Source organism: Mytilus trossulus, chromosome 9 (assembly GCF_036588685.1).
Source record: "Mytilus trossulus isolate FHL-02 chromosome 9, PNRI_Mtr1.1.1.hap1, whole genome shotgun sequence".
Taxonomy (NCBI): domain Eukaryota; kingdom Metazoa; phylum Mollusca; class Bivalvia; order Mytilida; family Mytilidae; genus Mytilus; species Mytilus trossulus.
The window spans coordinates 60,919,884-60,944,237 of record NC_086381.1 but is presented as its reverse complement, the minus strand read 5'-3'; the positions used below and the strand labels follow the sequence as shown (position 1 = coordinate 60,944,237).

The following is a 24,354-nucleotide window of genomic DNA, read 5'->3' as shown; positions in this document are numbered from 1 at the left end:
TTTAAAAGTGAACAAGTGTTTGTGGTCTTAATATACCACAATATTCATAAGAAATCGACTTGAGACTGAAATTCCATAGAAATGGATCCTATATAATAAGACACATTTACGTTGTCGATGTATCCCGTCTCGGTTTTTGGAGATTTTAACAAGGGTAAAACTATGTTGTTTTGAGTTATTACTTCTCGTTGTCTCGTTCGATTTACTTGTCTGATTTGCAATTGCTGAATGTTCCTTGTAATAATTTATGCACTTTTTAGTTGAATGTATATTTCAAATTACCTTAAGGCAATCCTAAGTAAATAAACAAATATATTCTAAAAATCATATGCATGTAGGGGTGTTTTTCCTACAAAATGTATGTAGAAAAGAAGTGTCCATCTATTTTTCTAAAACTGGACTTATTCGATTAATTACTTCTAACGAAGAAGTATGGCAGTTGCTTTATTAAGTTTATGAAAAACTCATACCTTGAATTTTCAGAGCAATTCTGCACAATTGAACCTTTACTGGCAGATAAACGGCACATACACATATAGTATAGGAAATTCCAAAACATATTAGCTAAAGTGACAAATGGAAGAATTAGCATCGATGCATAACTATCTACATGTGAACGAGTTGATTTGTTTATTTCCGCATATTGATGACCAATTTCCGTACTGATGGGAAATAATCGTTCAATGACGAGTTGTATAACAACACCAATCATTAATGTATCATTCAATTGAAAATCATGAAGGTCTATCAAAGGAGTAAGTTCGGTAAGGGCCATATTTGGTCCCATTTATAAAGTTCATAGTTATAAGATAATAAATGTTTTAATTTGCCTTAAAGACATGTGAAAAATCAATATGAGTACAACTTGTGACGTCATGACGTCAATGACGCAGAAATGTATTTTTTTTACAAAATGGCTTAGTTCCTAACTTATCACTTTATTAGCTATAATTAATTGTGATATTGGTCAATAAATCCGAATTACAATAAAAAGAAGGCCATTTTAGGACCTTACGAACATACTCCTTTTACAACTTGTGTGTGCTATCGGAATTCGGACATTTTAAATCTGAGTTGATTTGGTTGGAGATATGTCTATTGTACATGATTTGTGAACTGCTGTTTGTCTTTGCATTGGTTTAGTTTATGGCTGAAGTGTTTTCATTTTTGTTTTCCAATTTGATATTCATGATATATTAGACAGTCGCATACATTTCAACTACATTGACAACGATGTGGTAAAACAAAACCAGACATAATATGCAAATATGTCAACAGTAGGGGTGCAGCAGTAAACATTTTGTTATAACCTCAATCACTATATACACAATTAAACATTTCAAAAAAGACAAAGACAAAATAATAGTACAATAAATAAACTTTTCATCGATACCAGGACTAAATTTAGTATATACGCTAGACCTACGTTTCGTCTAAAAAAGACTCATCAGTGACGCTCGAATCCAAAACAGTTAAAAAAGCCAATTAAAGTACGAAGTTGAAGAGCATACATTTAAGAAAGAAAAGAATAAAAATCACCATAGAATTAATAAAACAATGTCGGGATGTATGGGTTCCAAACCACACTGCAATTAGTGAAGATCGATTTATCTTTTTAAACTTCTTTCCGCAATTTATCCTGGTCAGTTTTCAGGTATTATTTAAACTTAAATATGATAATTAAAACGTATAGAAATCGTTTTTTTTTCTCTGTAATTGATCCCAATCTAATTGAGGTGTGAATTGAATAGTGATAGTAAATGATGTACAATAAAGAAAACTACGAAAATAATACAAAACATTAATATATAGATATAGATTTTCAAGTGGTTTGTACGACTACATATGCTTGTTATAGTGAGATAATAAAAATTGTATGTTCACATCAACTTATGAAATGGAAGATAGTCACTAACAATGTTCGTCAAGCAGGAGATGTTTATCAGGAACTTATATTTATTAATAATTTGTTTCCTTGTTTATAGGAAAAACTGTAATCCGATGTAGAGTTAAGATTAAACTTATAATAAATCTTTTAATAACTATTTCTTGACTAGGGGTGTTCATATCTTTAATGGTATCACGATAGATATTTACGTCGGAAATGGCATCGTTAACAGCATGTATTTTGTTTGTATTTCTGAATTTTCAATTACAAGCAGGTTAGTTATACTCATAATACTATCATTAGATGTAAAATATGATTTTTATTTGTGTAATATAATGGCAACTTGCAAGAAGAATTTATCATTTCATATTTTGAAAAAAGTAATCTTGAAATTACATAATAAAATCATGAGAAGGAATTGGAATAAATACTTTGCATAACGCTTATACTGTGTGGCTTTATTTTTTCAGTATGGGGATTGTATGATTTGTTTTTCGTTTTGTTTTGCTAATATTTTTGTTTCTTATTTTCTTGTTTCCTATATTGCTGTGTTGCCTAGTTTCATATTTTTCATCAGGTTTTTTGGTTTAATATTTTATTAACGTGTGTTTCCTCGTAGGAATGATACGTTTGAATGCATCTACCTTTTGATAATATTGATTTAATGTTAATCCCCTATTTTATTTTTATGCACACATAAAACATGGCATTAACAAAAATCGAAAAACACATAGAACATATAGAATGTATTCCAAATCGGACGATGTATATATAATTTGAGATAATTAGACGCTCATCTACCAAATATAGATTTAAAAACCGAATTCCGTAAAAAAAACTATGAATTCATAAACTACTGTATACTATATCTACTGTTCTATATTATGAATTATTTAAGTGTATCTTATATCATGAATATCTTATACAAATGATGTTTAAATTGGACTATAAAAAATGGATGTCATCAGGTGGTATTTATTTTCACTCGAGATAACAGTTGATTATGTGTGACAGCTACTTGTATTGTTAAATAATGACAAGAGAACGTATGAAGAAAAATACTAAGTATCTTGGTGACTTCTTCCGCTTTCTAGTATGTTTACATTGTATATAATGTATCTCTCGCAGCATTTCCGTTATATGAAATCTCATTTTAGGGAGGCGGAAATTTGATTTTGAAATTGATTACAAATTTTGTTTATCAAGTTATTCATCTTTATAACATAAAGTAAGAAAACCACGTCGGAAACTGTGTGCGTAGTTTCTCATTGAATTGTTTGGTATATATAATCTTACCAAGAAACAAGCCTTTTTTTTGTACCGTTAGGTACATTGTTCAAGATACAATGTAGTTCAATCATTGGGTCAAATACCTATTTGGTCTTAAACATATACAAATATCTACCAAATGAACATGTGCAGAAAGTGTCAGATTATTGTAAACGTACCTAGCTTGAATTAGAACATAAACTCATCTCTGACCAAACCTTTTCTTTATTTGCTGGTATGCCTTGTACGTGTGGCTTTTCTCGTTTCTTTGCCACATATGACATGACTCTGTACTATAAAACATCCCGTTGTAATGTTTTTGTTCTTTTAAAATGCAATTATCTTACTGTGCGATTGTGATTTCAAAATAATTTGATATACAAAATTATATAATATCAAAGTTTTGTTTGTAAATAGAGGCAACAGTAGTTTACCGCTGTTCAAAACTCGTAAATCTATGGATAAAAAAAACAAAATTGGGGTAACAAACTAAAACTGAGGGAAACGCATTAAATATAAGTGGATAACGACACAGCATTAAAATGTAGCACACACATAAACGGACTAAGCATTTGACAAAATCCGATGAGAATAACAAATATAACATCAAAACCAAATACCTGAATTTGGGATAGAAAAGTACCGTGACACGTCTTATAGTAATGTGAATTCACACTAATTTATAAGAGAAAAAAAAGACACAACGGGAACACAGCCTTAAGAGAATACACACACAGAAACAAACTATAGTATAGCAATAACGATTTTCCTGACTTGGAACAGGACATTTTTAAAGATAAAAATGGTGGGTTGAACCTGGTTTTGTGGCATGCTTAACCTCGCACTTTAATGGCAATGTTAAATATAACATTGAAATGACAACATAATATTTCAGGACTACAATACAAATAAATAGGAGAACGTATTAGACAAAGAAACACATGATTATTAGATAACAAAAGGTATCAGTTTTGAAATTCAATACGCCAAAAACGCGCCTCGTCCACACAAAACTCACAAGTGTAATATCTTTCTGTTTTGGTGATGTGCTTTGAAGTATACTTTTTGTATTTGTTTGGTAAATAGGACGTAGTTGTGTACCTTAAACATCCCGACATATATGTTATTGTTCTAGTATAATGTGTTTATGTGTTTTGTGTTTATTATAGTATTGCAAATACTTTGAACGACACTACTATTTTATATCTCTGCCTGTGTGACGTAGCATTCAGTCACATCTAAAAAGTGACTTCGTAATCGAGTTGACGTGAACCTCGCCATGCGTTGATTCTAATACGTATACAACAATGCATGTGGTTGTTGAATTTTATATTTCCTTTTTAGTTATTCTTTGTTTGATAATTTTTTTTTTTTGTTCTGACTAGGATAGTGACACGGTGATGATGACGGTATCACTATTTTGATAATTTAATCTACCATGTCTGTTTTGTTCACGCATCGTCAAAAATATAACGGAATTATTCGACTGTCATACATGCCAGAAGTTAAGCGCTCTAACTCAGTTTAATCCACCAGTTTTTTTACATTTGAGAATGCCTGTACCAAGTCAGGAGTATGACTGATGTTGTCCATTCGTTTGATTTGTGTTGTCGTTTGATTTTGTCCTTTGATTAGGGACTTGAATTTTCATCGGAGGTCAGTTTTTTGGTTATTTAACTTTTTACCACGAAACGAAACAGATAGACAGACGGACGCGCTGATCAGAAAATAATGTAACGAGGTGTATATTAATTGTGCAAATAACAAATTAGGTACATATGAACTAGATAACAAAAATCATTGTAAACTAGTTTCAGATATTTTAAGGCTCACTGAAATGTACAGCTGATGGGTTTTGGAAAGCAAACTCCTATTTGAGTTGAACATAGAAAAACAAAAGTCTGAAACACTCACGCTCTGTTCAGCCTGATGAATCAATATAATTGCAAAGTTGTTTTAAATCTTAGAACAATTTTTAACGAGTTTAATCTGTACAAAGACCACGATTCAAAGAATACAAAGAAAAATATAGAAATAAATGAATAGAAAAATTATTATATGAATTATATCAACAATGAACAATTTATTGTCCTCTAGATAAATGAAGGCTGAACTTGAGAAGTGTTGTATTTTGGTGGATTTTATGTTGGACAAATATCTGTTAATTATAAGTGCATAACAGATATATCCTAGTCTATCGTTTAGTTTTCTATTATGCGAAAGAATGCGTTGATTTTAACATGACTAACTGCTTATTGGTAATTTTAAAAACAGTTTTACATGTTTACATCCGATGTTTTGTGTCAAGCTAAACACCACTTTCTTCTTTTATATATATAGATAAAAACAGTATATGTGTAACCTCATTAACAAGAAACACAAAAACACACAAAAATATGATGAGAAATATAATTGCCGGACATTTCATATTTTTTCTTCAACTATTTCGTTATAAAAAAGAGTTATGTCTATTTATTTATAGGGTACATACGTTAAATATTCACGATAAGTATTCGTTTTCATTAATAGTATTTTATTTCAACAGTTGTGGGACAGCACTTATTAGTTGCAAATGTTAATGATTTGTCGGGCAAAAGCGGAGGAATATCACTGATAGATGTTAACAACAGAAATGCAGTCCCTATTTCAAGGAATATAGGAAGAGCGTGGTTTATGGCTTATCACAAAAACACTAGTTACATATACTGGACCGAAATAGGCAAAAACAGCATATTTAGGTAAAAATGAAGAAAGTTCGTTGATGTACCGAGTACGGCCTTCGACAATGAACCAAATCCAAACTGCATAGTCAGCTATAAAAGCCCCCGAAATGACAAATGTAAAATAAAACGAGATGTGTGGCTCTAAACCAAAACAACTTAAGATATATAAACAACAAAGAAATGAATAAATATAAAAGAAAGAAGATGTGGTATGATTGCCAATGAGACCAAAATGACATAGACATTAACAACTATAGATCACCGTAAGGCCTTCAACAATGTACAACGCCCATACCGCATAGTCAGCTATAAAAGGCTCCGATATGACAATTTAAAACAATTCAAACGAGAAAACTAACGGCCTTACTTCTATAACGAAAAACAATTATGTAACACATAAACAAATGACAACCACTGAATTACAGGCTCCTGACATGGGACAGGCACACACAGAAATAATGTGTCGGGGTTTAACATGTTAGCCGGATCCCTACCGTTCCCCTAACCTGGGCAGTTGCATAACAGTAAAACATAAGAACGAACTATAAAAATCAGATGAAAATGTCTTAACTCATCAGATGGACAAAAATACAAGTGGACGTGGCCGGGTACTTGTCCATCCCGACAATAAAAAGACATTATGAACAGATCTGAGAGTACTCCCAGTTATTTGGCAGGTAGTTCAAAGCGACTTAAAAGTAATAAAAAAAAACATGAATCTAAGACTAAACTATCAATCCGTACACATCCAACATTCAATGAATGTAGTGTAAAGACGTCATACATGACCTTGTGCAATGCCAGTTACAGGTATTGACAGATTGTAGATCCATGAGTGTGTATATGTGTATAACATACTAGTAATATTTGTTTGCTTTGAATTTACTGATAACAAAATTAATATTATACCAATAAAATACAATATTCAATGATCTTATCACAGTGTTTATTTAAAGGAACGATAAGTTTACAAGGATCATTTCTAAATTTCCTAGCACAGTTGACAACATTTCCGTAAAAATGAGGATGTTCTATCCCGTTTAAAATAAGTAAAGGTACAACCAAACTTCAAAACCAAATCTTTATATCTATAGAAATTTTTATAAAAGTTTTAAGTAATTTATGGTAACGCTATCCCTGGCTTAATAATTTAACAGTAATACATATATTGCGTTCGTTAAAATCAAAAACGTCACAACAGACACGGGCATAACGAACGAGCTGTGAAATGTAAACACCGTAAGATGGTGCCAAAGGAACATCATCATCTAAAAATGGAAAATTAACAAGAGGAAACGAAAAATTGTCCCTTTTGACGTAAATTGTAGTGTAGAGTTTCCCGTTTAAAACCAAAATATCTAAATCCAGGAAAGGACAGTTATTACCGTATGAATTTGATTTATTTAAAGTAAGTTAAGAGGTAAATTTCTGCAGTATATTTAGAACATTTTTAATTATATAACGAAAAAATATTATCAAGATAACAGTTAATGTCGTTAAATTGATCAATTAAATGCCTTTTCGACGGGTCATTACTGAGTTCGGTCATAAATGGTGCTTCGTAACAGTACTTTCTTTCTTTAAGCAACACGACGAGTTACACATATTGAACAATATCTGAGTACTATTCTGAAGACCTTGAAATCATCATCATTGTTGTTGTTTTTGCTGTAGTTTATGTCGCTCACTTATTTATTTTTTTATAATGACTTGTAGACTGTCAATTGCCTTTTTGTTGTTATTTGGTATTGTGTAGATTTTGTTTTAATCTCTATTCATCTTAACATATTTTATTCTATCCATAATAATTTCTGCCTTTTCTTCAATAAACATCATAAAGAAGGATTGACAGTTTTCCTTCGGTACTCATGCTTTTTCTTCATAGTCATGAAAGCTGAGGTGGACGTTTAACACTGCAGGTTTACATAAAATATTTGTTTAGATCTAACACAATGGATTTTTTAAATTGAAAACTCATACTTGAATCTTTTGACAATATGACAACCATTTTAGAACACGATGATCAATTCAATGAACGTACATTTTTTTTTGTAGAATCCGTTATCCAAGTAATGAACGTAATCTTGTTGAAACAGTGGTCAGACCAGCAAATCCAACAGGAATTGCATTAGATCAAATAGAAAATCACCTATATTGGACAGAATCATTACTAAACAATATATTCAGATGTAACTTAGACGGATCAGAGGTCACTGTCATTTTAAATAGTAGTCTTGAATACCCGCATGCTATTGCAATACACTCTAGAACAAGGTATTTTTTAAACCTTATGTTTTGTTATGAATATCGTGTTTTTCCGTTTATAGAACCTTAACAACTTGCATTTTATAAATTTGATACAGCGTAAAGAAAGGAGGATACACATATACATGTTCCGTTATAAACGATATGCCACTGTAGCTAAATACCGAATTAACCCTCCTCGATTAATTTGATTCTCGGTTTTTGACTCATGTGGTTTCGGTCACATTGATTCCTGCTCGTATCTAAACAAATTTTCCCCCCAAAAAATCAAATTTATTGAAATTTGAACTACTTTTGCAAAAATGTCACTGTGTAAACCTTTCTATTTTCATTTACTCTTCGCAGATCCAATGCAATGGTATCTCGGAATCGATTTTGCGATTGAACAGTAAGGATCAATTTATACTTAGCTGACACAATCTGTTACATCCCACAAACTAGTAATGTCATATTGTGTCTCTGGACATTTTCTATGGTATTAAGGATAAGCACATTTTTTGTATTGTAGAATGATGTATTTCAGTTATACTGACAACAATCATAACGCTATTGGAAGATGTAGGTTAGATGGAAGCGAAAGACAAACGTTGATTACTGAAAGTATGGGCATAGGCAAAGTGTATGATATAGCAGTAGGTATGTATGCTCAATGTTGAAGGTCGTACTTTTACCTCAAATGGTTTACTTTAACAAAATGTATCTTGGATGGAAGATCTCTCAATGGCAATCACATTTCCATTTTAGTGAAATGATACTAATACTGGCCTTCAACGAAAGTTTAAAACAGAATGTTTCATCACAAATAGTACAATCAAAAGATGAAAAATATCAAACAAATGGAAAAAACTTTCATATTCCTGAATTTACACATGCATTTCCCTACGTGTACAAATCATGGATTAAACCTGGTTTCACTGCTAATAAAACCTTTCGCCTGTACGACAGCCGCTAAAATGCTTATATAATTGCGATAAAAAATTGAATTGTTCTCTGCGTAAACATATTATTCTTGACTTCTAAATTAAACTTTTAATAAGCATGCACATTCGGACAGTTATTTGTTTCGTTGCATATATAGCTTCAAAGCTGTATCTTGAACTCTACTATCATTTTATGCTGTTTTAGATGATGCTCCAAGATGTACACTTTACTGGACAGACAGTCACCTCGGATCAATTAAGAGTTCCAGCTGTAATGGGAGCAACATAAGCATCATTTTCAGTAACAATCTGTCCTTCCCTTATCCTTTTCGTGCCCCATACTGCTTAGACGTAGATTCCAACTTTATTTACTTTACTGACCGAGCTAGTCAGCACGTGTTTAAAGTCAGCAAAGAACCACAATCGCAACCTGTAACGGTGTATTCAGATGATAATGAAAAGTACGGTTTAATTGTGTTTCATAACAAAGGTAACAAATAATTGTTATCAGGAAATAAAATAAATCTATACGTAAGGATGTTTGCTTGCCATTTTTTGGATTTTTTGTCAGTTTTTCGAAATCCTCTGGTTTTATCCATTTGAATACTATAAAAGAATTTGCCCTAAGACTCCCATTTTTCTTTTTATAAATCTTTACATATATAATTATAAGCCATTTGTAAGTCTTATAAAAAAAAAATATAGTTTTTAAGAACTTTAACTGGTCAATGATAAAGCTATGAAAAATCAAGAGAGAACATTTGCCGGCCAAAATTCCAATGGGCAATATCTCGAAAACAAGCACATTGACCCATATATCTTATTTGCATTTTTGATTCCTCATTTAATTCCCTATCAAAATATACTAGTGTTAAGGAAAGTTGTTTATTTTGAAACTGAGCAGCGAAATTTCTTAAACATACTTTTAGTCCTTGAATAAATTATGAAGTTAACTCTATTTTATCTAAAAAGTAAAATAACCAGATTCCGAGGTAAGTCCAAAACAGAAATCCCTAACCAAATAACAAAATCAAAGCTCAAACACATAAAACGAATGTCGTACATTGTACTCATGACAGCCATTATCTCGAAAATGGCAGATTAAACCTGTTGTAATAGCTAGCTAAACATGATAAACATGACAAGATAATTTCTAGCTTGAATATTTTCAATACATTCTTCTTTAAACACAATGTATGCCACTGCTATGGAGATTTACTTCCCAGAGGATATCTAGAGCCCAGTAGTCAGCACTTCTATGTTGACATGAGTAATCATTGATATGTTCATTATTATAAATTAACTGTGTACAAAACTACGTATTTTTGAAATAATAAGGATTTATACTACCTTAGGAATAGATTACCTTAGCTGTATTTGGCAAAACTATAAGAATTTGTGGTTCTCTATGCTCTTCAACCTTGTAATTTATTCGACATTTTTAACATTTTTTTTATTCGAGCTTCACTGCTGAGTCGTTTATATTCGATACGCGCGTATGGTGTACATATAAAATTACAACCCTGGTATCTATGATAAGTTTATTCATGGATAAGTTCACGTACTTCAGATGTTATATTTTTTCCCTGAAAATATTTTTAACAGTGAGTGTAGTTTTTCAGATTTTCAAGTATATTTCTTTTTAAATAATTAATTTTATATTTTCCTCAATGTGCTTACGCAACTAAACAAAATGTATTATTTTTTTCAGTGTAAATGAAGATGTCCAATGCATTATCTTGATACATATTTGATTTTATATTTTCATTCATTTATTCACGAATTCGAATCTACTTAAAATGTATTAATTTTTTTTAATCGATTGTTGACAATACGAGTATTAAACAGTGCACAATTGCTAAAAAAGAAATGAGTCATATAATTTAATGAAAACATCTTGAATTTAACCAAGCAGACACTGTACATTGTAAGACACACACATCCACAATTGAAGTTTCTTTCCTTTGTATTGATCGATTGTTATGTATATACCAATTACATAATAAATGTTTTATGTACAACTTCAGTTCCTAGAAGTACACAGAATATACAGGCGCTGCCAACAAAGGATGAAGACGAAGACGCAAGTAAGAGTTTATTGTCACCAACAAATTCGGTATAGAGAGGTTAATACACGGCCTTTTCCATATCGACCCGGGTATTATCTCGAAACTCCCATATCAGCCCGAGACATAAACGTCGAGGAATAATACCCGGGCCGATATGGAAATGGCCATGTAATAATCTCGTTATCATATACTTCCGACAATTGTTTTATGAAAGGCAAAGAAACAACGAAATAACTAGAACAGTCAAAATTTTTCATAACGGAGTTAAATCATGAATCCAACAAGTACACTATAATTGCCCAACAATAGTATCACTACCTCTATTATTATTTATGTTACCATTTTCGAAACCTATAGAGGCATTTTGAGACATTGAAAATTTGGAAGTCGGAAGCATATAGTACGTAATTACAGTTTTTGTGATCATTATTGCATATGTTGTACCACGGATGATTCATGATTGTCAATGGCATTTGTTGGCCATTACTAAACATGCTAAACTATATCATCATTTTGAAAATCTATATCATTAGATTTAGCCATGTTTACATCTGTTGTTCAATAACAGCTGGTTCTTTACAAACAGATTTACCACTGCATTCAATACACCTTATTGCTATGTGTCCGCCATTACTGGACATCACAAAATTCCCGTAACATTTTGACGTCATAATTAAAAAATATCTGACGCCACAATGGAAAAGTAAATAGACGATGACAGAAATACTGGAAAAAACTTGCATGAGAGGCACTGTTATATGTTTGTTTGTTTTTATGCATTATGTACTTACGTTCATTATATACACATAACATGCAAAAGCTTATATATTATTGATAAGTATATTATGTATAATAAAATTCTAAAATACCTTACTTATGTAAATTTATTCAGGTATGTAGGCAACAAGTTTATAAAAACAAGGACCATTAAGTTCTTACAAAGACAAGTCTGCTTTTAACCAGTCCTGAAGACAGGTCTGCCCCAGGCCAGACCTGTGGACAGGTCTGCTTTTGACAAGTCCTGACTTTTCATTTATGTTCAACATTTTCATTTAGATATATCATTAATATTAATAATAATAATAATAATAATACTTGTAGTCAAATTGATAATATTGATAATGATAATGATAATAATGACGATACTAAAATAATTATAATAATAATATCGATAATGGAAATAAAAATACTGATATTAATGATAAAGATAATGATTTTTATAGAAATGATAAAAATAGGAATGATAATGATAATAATAATGATGATTATAATAAAAATGATAACAAAAATAATTAATAATGAAAAAAATGAAAATTATTTTAATTATAATAAAAAATTCTTCATAACTGTTAATAAAATTAGAAAGCTGATAATGATAATAATAAAAAAAAAATATTAATAGTAATAATAAAAACAATTATACTAATAATTATAATAATTGTTATAATAATAAAAATAATAATATTAATGATAATGAAAATATTCACATATATTAATTTAATAATAATAATAATAATAATAATAATAATAAAAATAATAATTATAATAATAATAATAATAAAAATAATAATAATAATAATAATAATAATAATAATAATAATAATAATAATAATAATAATAATAATAATAATAATAATGATAATACTATTGAGAATCAAAATAATAATATTAAAATGAGAATAATAATAATGACGATAATGAAATAATTGTTATAATAACATCGATTATTGAAATAAAGATACTGATATTAATGATACAGATAATGATAGTAATAGAAATAATAATAATCTTCATAACCTTAAAAAAAAAATTTTAAAAAATGAAGATAATAATAAAAATAACAATTTTAATAATATTATGAATTAAGGATATTAGTTTTAATAATAATAATAATACTTGAAGCAATCTACTTTTCAATAATGTTCAACATTTTCATTTTAATATATCTTTAATTATAATAATAATAATAGTAATATTAATAATAATAATAATAATAATAATAATAATAATAAAAATAATAATAATAATAATAATAATAATAATAATAATAATAATAATAATACTACTACTACTAATAATAATAATAATAATAATATTAATAGTCAAAATAATAATACTAATATATGCAGATATATAAGATTGTAGTAGTTATTTAACATTTCCTATTTGTAGGTTTGTCAGGGGGAGGAATTATCTTAGGATATGGTATTGGATCAGTAATTTTCTTCACTGTAACACTTGGGCCAAGTTTTGTGATGCTGAGCTTATGCACCGGAAACAAGTTATACCGAAGATTGAGGAAAAATCGTCTGAACCAAAATCCTCAACACAACAATACAAGAATGAGCTCCATTGAAGCTGATTATGATACAATTGCCGATGACAAATTCAATGTCATTAAAATGTCGTTTGTCGATGATAAGTGCACAACGATTAACAAATCTGTCGGAGAGAAAAGGGACAGCAACCACGTCCCGGAACTAGTTACATTTGTAAATTCAATTAAGTATGAGAACACAGTCAACTTAAATCCTTATATATCAATGACAACAAGTTCTACTGTGCCTAAAAACGAGAATACTCAAAACAAGGACACGTACATGCCGATGATTTCCCGTGCTGACACACACAAGTACGATACAGTCACTAATGCAATAGTACATAGTTCACAATTAGAAAGCCCATTTCCAGGAAAAATCAAAAACACGCTGAATGAAGTCACTGATACAACTGGTCGTTTTGCAGGGGGAGAGCGTTCATGTACAGAAAAGAGTACCGATAACCAGAACTATTATAACTGTTGACATGAATAATCTCGAATAATACTGATTTTACTGGTTTAGAATTATACTGTGACTTTTAATAATATGCTGTTGTTCAAAAATTCATTACTGTTGTTTATGTCTGTACCAAGTGAGGAGTACGACACTTTTTTTCCATTAGATCTCAAGGTCAACGGTTGATTTTGTCATTTTTGATGAACCTCCTTCTTTCTAATATTCCTTGCAGTTCGTTATTTTTGCTATACATTGGGAAATTTGATAGTCATAAATAACCGTTTGCCAATTCTTGGTTTCTTTTTTTTTATCTAAAAATTCATTAAAAATAGAAGGTCTTAGTTATTTGTTCAGGTACATAAGGTACATAGCAGTTATAAGACGTGTCTTAAACACATGAAATTATGCCTGACTCATGTTTGACTGATTGCTTCCCGGTACCGCTCCATCTTTTCATGATCTTTATACAGAACTTTAAAAAGAGGACGATCGTATAAAAATTGCATTTGTTTTGCTTTAGTGAATGATAGTGATTTTTTTTTAATTTGTAATGGACTTCCCGTTTGGAGTGCAAATTTTCTTGCTCCTTTTTAACTATAATTTTTTTCGTTTGATTTAATATATAGAATAAAAGTAGTGAAATATCGATACATGACATTGTCTCCCCCTTTTCATTTCAAGGATTGTAATAGGTGAAAACAAACGAATGGAAACGGTTTGTATTCCATATTTGGTTAGAATGCTAGACATTTTTTCAATTTTCGGTTAGTAGTTGTGTTTCTAATTCGAGCGTCACTGGTGATTCTTGTGTAGTCGAAGCGCGCTTCTGACGTAAATACAAAATTTAATCCTGGTATACATGATGGGTCGATGCCAATGCTGATTGAGTATTAATTCCCATAGGATATCATAGGACCAGTAGTCAGCACTTCTGTTTATTATTTATCATTGATATGGTCATATCTATAAATAAACTGTTCACAAAACTTTTGAATTTTCTTTGAAATTCTAAGGATTTTCTATCTCAGGAATAGATTACATCAGCTGTATTTGGAAAAACTTATAAAAAATTTCATCCTTAATGCTCTTCAATTTCGTACTTTATTTGGCCTTTTTAATTTTTTGGATTCGAGTGTCCCTGGGGAGTCATTTGTAGACGAAAAGCGCGTTTGGCATTAATACAAAATGTAATCCTGGTATCTTTAATGAGTTAATTTGTTAAGAGACGGTCAAGATAATAGGACATTGAAATGTTGAACAATGCAGAAAACAGACCAAAAACGGTATAAATAAATACAACAAAACAAACAAAAAAATATAATTCATATGATTTTCTTTTCTTACAGATCTGTACTTTGTTTTTTTTTGTGTTTTTTTAAACACTTGCTTAAGTAGTCTGATGGTACAAAACTAGGACAAATTGTTTTAATATTTATAGAACATATTCCATAAAATGAAATATCAACCAGAGGTTCCAGTACATAATCTGATTTCAGATATTTTGATTATATAATGATTTTGTGAGTCTTTGTTTACTCCTTGGTATGATACTTTGATGGGATTATGCGTATTTATGACTAAATTATATAATCTTCTGCCCATGAAATGTACAAACCGAAGTGTTATGGGTAGTTTGATTTTTTTCCTGCATTTTTTTTCGAGAACTTACAAGTTTGAAACTTTGTAACCATTTTGAAAAAAAATAATGTGAAAATTAGGTATCACATCTGATGAATAGAAGCGGTAAAGTTTAAATTTTGTATCAATTTTTATTGATATTTCTGCCTTTTTTGCAAGAGTTATGTCCCTTTTCAATGCAAATCTCCAGGGAAAATTTAAATGGTGATTGTTTTAGTCTTCCTCAAGTTAGATTTCATTGGACTTTTATCTGTGCATATTTTGAGTATAATGCTAAAGATTTAAACTTTAAAATTTTCTGTTGCAATTAACTTTGGGTAAAGGTCAAATTTATGCTAGATTGACTGGAATAAACCTCATGACCTACCCTGCATTATACGTTATGTTCGAAACATGGCATTGTTGGCAATGAGTTGTCGGTGTTTGCTTAAACATTGTTTTCATATGACCGTATTTAATGTTCAAAATATGGTATGAATTTTATTTGCAGATAAAAGGCTGTGAGCTGTTATTCCTTACATTCTTGTGCTTGTCGTATTCGATGACCTTTTGTCGCATTGGTAATAATGTCTCACCTCCTTTTATAGTTTACATCTTCATTTGTTTTGTTCTTCATAATGCCACTAATAGGAATTGAGTGTATCTTGTGACTGGGTTATGTGTTAGCCTGGAACGACACACATACAATATACAATACGATGAGTCTTGACCGACTCTGAATCTGGGAATAACTCTTGCAACCAATGACGACTCTGGTAAACGCAATGTATAATTTGATACGTTTAGCAGAGTTTGAACTGCTCACTGACAATGTAATATTAAATCCAATCTTTTACATCAAAATATTAGAACAGTTTATATAACTACTTGACTAGTCTTTTTCCTAGTGTCTTTTCGTTGTTGGGATGTACCAGTAACCGGTTAGTCCACCTGTAATTTTGTTCAGATGAGTTACACCTTTTTCTTTCTTATGTTGTACTGTTATACCACTGTCCCAGGTTAGGAGAGGGTTGTGATCCCGTTTAATCCCCGTCCTCCACCCCATATTATGTATGTATGTTCTTGTCCCAAGTCAAGAGCCTGTAAATCAGTGGTTGTCGTTTGTGTTACGTATTTGTTTTTCGTTTTTTTAACATTTTTTTATATAAAATTGTCCGTTAGTTTTTCTCGTTTAATTGTTTTACATTGTCATTTCGGGGCAATTTATAGTGGACTATGCGGTATGGTCTTTACTCATTGTTGAAGGCCAAGCGGTGACCTATAGATGTTAATTTCTGTGCCATTGTGTTCTCTTGTTAATAGTTGTCTCATTCGCAATTATACCACATCTTCTTTTTCAAATTGACCAAATTTCTCTAAATCAGTAACACACTCAATAAACGGATTACAGAAACAAATAGATAATAATTAATGATATTACATACAGACTTATTTATCGAGTTAAATATATACGAATAATTGCTGAATTGAATTAAAAGGCCGCTAAATGAATAACAGATTAACACATGAAATTAGATAAGCCTAATCTGGTAATAGTTATAAAAGGTACCAGGATTATAATTCAGTACACCAGACGCGCACAACGTTTCATTCTCATAAGACTCTTCAGTGACGCTCATATCAAAATATTTATAAACCTAACATGAACCTTTGGCAATAAAAAATAACCAAATCTGTAAATGAAATGTATTGCAAATTAAGAAATTGACGAAACTATGGTATGCATGTCTTAAATGTCTCAAATTTTTGTCCATTTTTATACTATGACAACATCCCGATTGTAGACACTAATTGTTGTTCAAAGATAAAGAATTGCTGTACATATTGAACTAAATGTACTCTTGAAAGATGTTAGTAAGTTTTGGGGTCTTAATATCACTATTACGTCCTGTCTACATTTGTTTTCAAACTGGAAAGGGTGTTCCCATAATCACTCTTGCAAATATATTTAAGACAAAGTTAAATCACCAAAAAACTTAACTCCAAGGAAAATTCAAAAGGAAAAGTCCCTAATCAAATGGCAAAATCAAAAGCCCAAATACATCAAATGAATGGATAACAACTGCCATAATCTTGAATGATACATGCATTTTCTAATGTAGAAAATGGTGGATTGAACCTATTTGTTCTATCATTTCCTCAGTTCATAGACAGGAATAAGAGGTGTTTTACTTTGTAAAAGTTATTTTACATTTACATGTCATTATATATACATATATAAACCCGTGTGGATTTATCTGTATATAGTTTTATCTTACATGACAAGGAGATAAAACATACTTGGTCATGAATCCAACTCGTCATTATTAAGATGTTTGAAATGTACTTCAATTAATTAAAAGAATAAGGTTAATTGAAAAAATGTCTCTTAAAATGTCGGTCATCATGTTAGATACTATTTTACTTAATAAATATAGCTTTCGAAAAACAATTTGTTTTGTAAATATAATTTTTCCTGGAAACATTAATGACAATGATGTAATTATTTCCTACTTGACATTCCTGCATACACATATAATGATAGGATGTATGCTTGTTGGTACCATTAAGTGTCAATGGCTAATTCTACACTCTTCATTATTGTTATTTGCTATATGTTTAGTAAGTATAAACTCGTTGAATACAATAAGAACAAAAGCATTATTTATTTGTATCAACAATGATCATTTGAAGAAAGCAATTCAGGTCAATATCTATAATTCATTATTTAATATAGAAATTATTTCTCTAGCGGTTGAGTGGTAGGGATGGGGAATAATACCTTTATTCATGTCAATATACGGATTTGTTTTTAAAATACTGTTTACAGCTGTTAACATTTTTAGAAAATAGTACGGAGAAAGCTACGCAGAGAACAGTTTTTATTGTATGTCAATGCATCACATCGCTCTTTTGTTGTATAAAAAGCAATGCATACATGCACCAGTGGCAATTTGATAAAACGATGTGCCTTGATAATGGCACCTCTATGTTGCAATTGTGTTTTTTAAATATCTAAATCATAAGCAGTTATGTTTTAAACATTTAAAATTCCCTCAACCTGTTCAGTTTGTTTTAATATTAAGGTCAAACATGTAGTTAAATAAAATCATCATATATACCAGGACTTAATTTTGTATATACGCCAGAAACGCGTTTCGTCTACAAAAGACTCATCAGTGACGCTCGATCCAAAAAAGTTAAAAAGGTCAAATAAAGTACGAAGTTGAAGAGCATTGAGGACCAAAATTCATAAATATCCAGCTTAGGTAATCTATGCCTGATGTAGAAAACAACTTAAATTTGAGAAATGTTTTTCTTTCAGATTTGTCGAAACAGGATTTAAATTCCTTGAAAACAAAATGGATGACTCATTTAGGTAAATATATGATACCTTTATCTGTTATGTATTACGATGCATGACATTGAAACAAACAACATTGCAAAATAAACATACACTGTTGTCGTAGTAAATAATTTCTGTACTCGGAGTTGTATATGTGTAGTGTAAAAGATGTAAGTTTGTACAAATTATATTTTGTTTGACACACATATTGTTTTTTTAACTTTGGACAAGGTTCACTTTTAGCATACAATGACCTAAAATATCAACTTTACTATAAAACACCGAAAAGGTCACAATTTGGTTCGATTAATTGTAGACAGACTCCTTTCAGCATATAACAAATAACATTATGACTTTAAACAACAGTCGGTTGCAGACCCTTTTGTTAAACAAGTAAAATTGAAAAGAAATGTATATTAGTTCATGAACTATTGAATACAAAGGTGCAAAATTTTAGTTTAGAGATGAGAATTTGTACCATACAAAATAATTTGAAATCGTGGCATTGTTCAAATCGTCGTCAATCAACGAAAAGATGCATTATGTAAACAGTAATTGGAGCTTTATTTTAACTTATTATTATCATTTTAGGTTGTTTCGGAGTAATCGAATTGGCAGATTCGACAAAAGTCCAATTGACAAGAATAACCGACAACCAACCTAAAACATGTTCAAGACATTGCATGAAATGGAATTTCTTCGCTTTACTGGTACGTTATTGTTCCGAATACGTTTTATAAAAATAGATATAACTATTTTCAAGGTTTGTGAACTAATTTTACTAACCATTTATGTCCGTATAGTATTATTAGATGATGTACGTTTACTAACCATTTATTTCCGTATAGTATTATAACATGATTTACGTCTATACATGTACAATATCCGTTTTAAAATTCCGGTTTTCGAAACAATGTGTATTATATAAAAATTACGAATTTTTTTTAAAGTATTTGACGAATTTCGAAGGCAGTATGCTTCTGTATAACTAACATCCACGTGTGTTAGAAACAAGTTAATAGTTGTCACATTGTCAATAAAAAAGTTTTTGTTTTATACATGATATATATGTTCTTGTTTTAGGATTACAAATGTTTCTGTTTCGATGAAGGAATGTTAAAGAACTTGAGGGAAAATATGTTGAACAGATGTCATAGAAGTTGCCCAGACTACACAGATAACATGTACTGTGGATCTTTTGATATGCAATATGCCAATGTTTACAAGCGAGAACAAGGTAAAGTTGTAGTTAACAATGTTTATTTTTTTTCGTGGGTAACAGAAGAACAAAAAAAAGGATATTCAACGCCGTATACATTTTCTATATGCTTGTATGAATACTTTGCAAAAACCACGAAAAATACATATCCATTAAAATACAATGTCTTCTCAAACCATGCAAATTGGTACCCACGAACATAAATAAATCTATAGTATGAAATTTTAATGATACTAGACTGCTAACAATTTTAAAAAGATATTTGCTAATAACAAATCACTCAATATATGATGATACAAACAATCAAAATTGATGCTGTTTCAAGGAATTAAAGATACTCGCTTCAATAGACAATAAAAAATAATTTAGGCATCAAATTCAAATGTATAATGTTGAGGAAATATTTCATGGAAGCCATAGATTTGTTGAAAAACACTTGAATTGGGTTGTGAAATTCACATTTTATCATGAGCGTTGGTGAGGGGTGAAATTAACGAATATCATGGTCCAGGCCATGTGTAAATCTTCAACAAATCTATGACGTTCATGAATTATTTCAATTCTATTAGGACAAACACGGTCAATTAAAAACTTTAGCGAACATTTGCCTTTTTTAACCTATATGTTTTTTTTTCTCGTAAGCTACAGTCAAATCCAAAGATGACATTTGGTAACTAAGGAGTAACTTTTTTGATTTACTAAAATCAAAATATATGCAAATTATCCATTAGAATGGAAAATAAAAAAAAAATACCTCAAAGTATCATTTTAATGTAATAGTTTACGAATTTCAATGATTTACGTTACAGAAAAACCTTCAGATTTAGCGTTTTCATTTTTATGACGTCATGTTCTGAAATGACTTAAATGCTCTAACAGCATTCATGAACTTTCGCAGAGTGTTATCTTATTTTAATTTGTAGATTTTTGAAAGCTCTTGTGCATTAACTCTTTTTGTTATGTATTCTTATTTCAATTTCAGTTTTAAAAACAAAAGATCAGCATAACGTTTGTAAATAGGTGCTGATATATACCGATTTACGTGGGAGGTATATTGTAACATCCATTATTATCATTCTGAGTCTTCGTTGTGTATAAATATATCAATAATTTTGTTACGGTGTTGTTTACAAAGCGAAAGAAGCACGTCATATTAGAATTTTATTTTGAAGGTTTGCCTGCCAATGTCAACGATCAGAACTTCGACTGTCTCACTGTCAATTTTGAAGAAGGGCGTATGAACATTAAACAGATGCCATGTGACCAGGATATTTCTTTTATATGTAGTAGACATAGTTTGTATTTAAAAACTAATACATTTCAATAAAAAAAAAATATGGTCTCATACTTATGATATAGTATTAACACCATTGTGATTCTACTTTAAAAAAAAACATTTGATTGTTAATTGATAACAAAAGGAAAAGATCATTTTCTTATAAAAGAAGTTGTAAAAAAATGTAAAAACATGTTTGAAATTTCATTTAATCGATGTATGTTTCTAATTATTGTTTGATTTCATTCAAAACTGTGACTATATAAACATGGATCATGCTAGATATAGGGTGTGGCACAGATATTTTAAAAAAAGCTTCAACAATTATCAATTTTCACACTTATATTTTTGGTCAAAAACACTTGTTATGACCTTTGATAAAATGTGTCGCTTTTCAACACTTTTTGTCACAATTGATTGTTTTTATTTACTGTTCCTCTCTTTGTATGATAGAATTTTTATATAAACTTTCGTCTGCTGTTATAGATGATAAACCTGTTGAAGACAAATTGGCGTTCACAATGGCAAAGCACTATTGTGAAAACTTGCAAAGTAAATTAATGAACCTCAACATGCTGAACGATAGTTTACTTCCAAATTCAGGAGACAACGTATCTTATTGGATTGGAACATTTAGACAACGTATCTACCGTCACGGTATCATGGGTATGTACATCTATTTTTGAATTCCAATTCATTGTTAAGAATGGAAAAAAATAACCAAAACACTGCGAATTTATAACACCTAAAACTCTTCAAACATCAAATTGAATTCATTAAAAATTCTGTCTTTGATTTCGGAATTGTATATTTGTTTTTATTAAGGATCATTCAATGAGTCATACTAATGAGACGCGCTTCTTGAAATTAATTTTTGATTCCTGGTATCTGTCTGTATACAATTTTGAATAATGAAATGGAATTACTTGAGTTCTCATTCATCAACAGCAATAAATCAAATTCACGAGAAACACGACGAATGGCAAATGTGTGACAGAATTTGCTTTCTTTTCTGTAGCATCTGAGTTTACCTCTATTTTTTGTAGAGTTGTTGCTAGTCTACGTTTTCTATATTGTATTTTGTGTACTGTTGTGTGTTTATTTGATAATCTTTCTCCTTTTTAAACCACTGCATTGTCAGTTTATTATTCGCTTATAAGTATTAATTTTGTATTAGATAAAATACAAAGGTAATAAAGAAACAGGCCGGTACCACCCGTTGCTGGATAGTTTTTCTGCACAAGTAGTCACTGACTACAATTGCAAAAAAACTATTCGGCTGGTCGATTCCGGCCTGTGTCTTTTGTTACTTTTGTTTGTATCTAACTTGTACGACGTTGAAAGAAAGTAATAATACATTTTGCAAGATCAAACATTTGATAACTTTAATAGATAGCCATAAAGCAGTAAATGTAAGTTATAGTGTAAACGCATTTCTTTTTCATTCCCTTCAACCGAGATTTTTTTTCATGAAAAAAAAATCAGGAATCTAATAATTTAATGAAAAAAAGAACTATCTCAAGTAAAAGATGAAGGTTGTACACATTTAAGACTTTTTTAAACGAAACTTCGTAAAAAAAGTAATATATTGAAGAAATATTTCAGTGGTAAGTAGGATAACGTTTGATTTCTAAGGATGAAACGGAAAGCGGTGAAAGAGGGGGGTGCTAATTCATTTTAAGACAAACAGGCTGTCATCTTTCTTTTTGACGAAAAAATGCAGGATGTGCCATTCAATCCCCCCATCCCCCTATAAAAAAAACGTAAAAATCGAACGTTTGTTGCCAAATACATTAGTTTAATATTCAGTGGTGGGGTGGTTGAAACAACCCTTTTTCGGATGATCAATGCATTTATAGTTGGACCCCCTGTTTGTTCCTGGATTTGGACCTGGATCCGCCACTGGTATAAATTCGATAACAATATAAATGTATTTCAAGAATGAATTTCCTACTTCATTAGTGAATGAAATATTTATGAAAAATAGATTTTTTCTTAATGTAAGATTTTATCTTTTGATAAGATTTTAATTTATTAACTTGTTTCTTGTCTTATTTTAATTGAAATGTACACGTCAGTATTATCATTTCTTTACTTTCAGCATTGTCTAAAATACTATTCATATCCATATATTGCAGAAAGCATTTATTGACCGAATTATTTGCTTCATAAAGGGAGCGGTTTGTTCTTTTTTGAGTATATTAACTATTTACTTTTCAACGCCATCATCCAAATGTTTTTGTTTAAATTAGCACTATTTATGGTATTCGGAAAATCAGGAATCATACAAAACATTAATTTGTCATCTACTTGACCATCATAATTTTTTAAGGAGAATACCATACCCCCTTTTTAACTTAAATGTAAAATGCCTTAGTGTACCGATATGAATAGTATTTTACTGAAAATATTTGAAAAAAGATATTGATGCTAACGTAAATATTTTGTTCAATAAAAAGACAGGAAATAAGTCTTTGAACAAAAAAGTTCAAATCTATTTGAAAGTTAAAGTGCCCATGAACTCACTGATCATGCACGAGTGATTATTTTCAAAGAAAAGTGTCCGTGTATCATCTAAAAAGAGTCCGTGTAAAACCCGTTAATGTACTGATTTTTTTATAGCTCTGCGGGGGGCACAGTCGTACAACCTTTATTATCCACCATCTCTCTGTTCATTTTTTATTTTGCTAAAAGAACCACTAACAGTTTATGTTCTACATGTAACATATGTTTTGATTCTTTCACCATTAATAGAGTACTATAAAAGTCTGAACTATGCCAGTGTGTAAGTCTTCCGATATCGATAGTGAAGAACTTTGTATTTTAGAAAGAAAAAAGTGCTTGTAATTGAGTGTGAGTTTACTTTAATTTTTACCCTTGGTCTTCTTAGACTTTTCTATATAGAACAAAGAAGTATTCAGACGGAATGTTGGTTCTCAATGCTCTTCAACTTCGTACTTTATGTAGCCTTTTTAACTTTTTTGA

General features: G+C 30.3%; 1 protein-coding gene and 1 long non-coding RNA gene across 2 annotated transcripts; both read left to right on the top strand.

The window, feature by feature from the left end:
• The first annotated feature begins 1,977 nt into the window (after positions 1 to 1,977).
• LOC134684818 (uncharacterized) lies at positions 1,978 to 13,938 on the top strand. Its single transcript, XM_063544126.1, has 7 exons — positions 1,978 to 2,162; positions 5,703 to 5,895; positions 7,936 to 8,154; positions 8,654 to 8,777; positions 9,271 to 9,336; positions 10,981 to 11,152; positions 13,307 to 13,938. The coding sequence occupies exons 1-7, from the start codon at positions 2,105 to 2,107 to the stop codon at positions 13,936 to 13,938; spliced, it is 1,464 nt and encodes a 487-aa protein (XP_063400196.1). The 5' UTR covers positions 1,978 to 2,104.
• Positions 13,939 to 18,058: 4,120 nt separating this feature from the next.
• Positions 18,059 to 19,582, top strand: LOC134684080 (uncharacterized). Its single transcript, XR_010101163.1, has 3 exons — positions 18,059 to 18,150; positions 18,854 to 18,907; positions 19,466 to 19,582. It is a non-coding gene; the product is annotated as an uncharacterized LOC134684080 (long non-coding RNA).
• Positions 19,583 to 24,354: the final 4,772 nt, after the last annotated feature.

Coding starts and splice junctions, on each gene's coding strand:
- LOC134684818 (XM_063544126.1), top strand. CDS start 2,105: ATGGCATCGTTAACAGCATGTATTTTGTTTGTATTTCTGAATTTTCAA. Junction 2,163..5,702: donor GAATTTTCAATTACAAGCAG/GTTAGTTATACT, acceptor TTATTTCAACAG/TTGTGGGACAGCACTTATTA. Junction 8,155..8,653: donor GCAATACACTCTAGAACAAG/GTATTTTTTAAA, acceptor TTTGTATTGTAG/AATGATGTATTTCAGTTATA.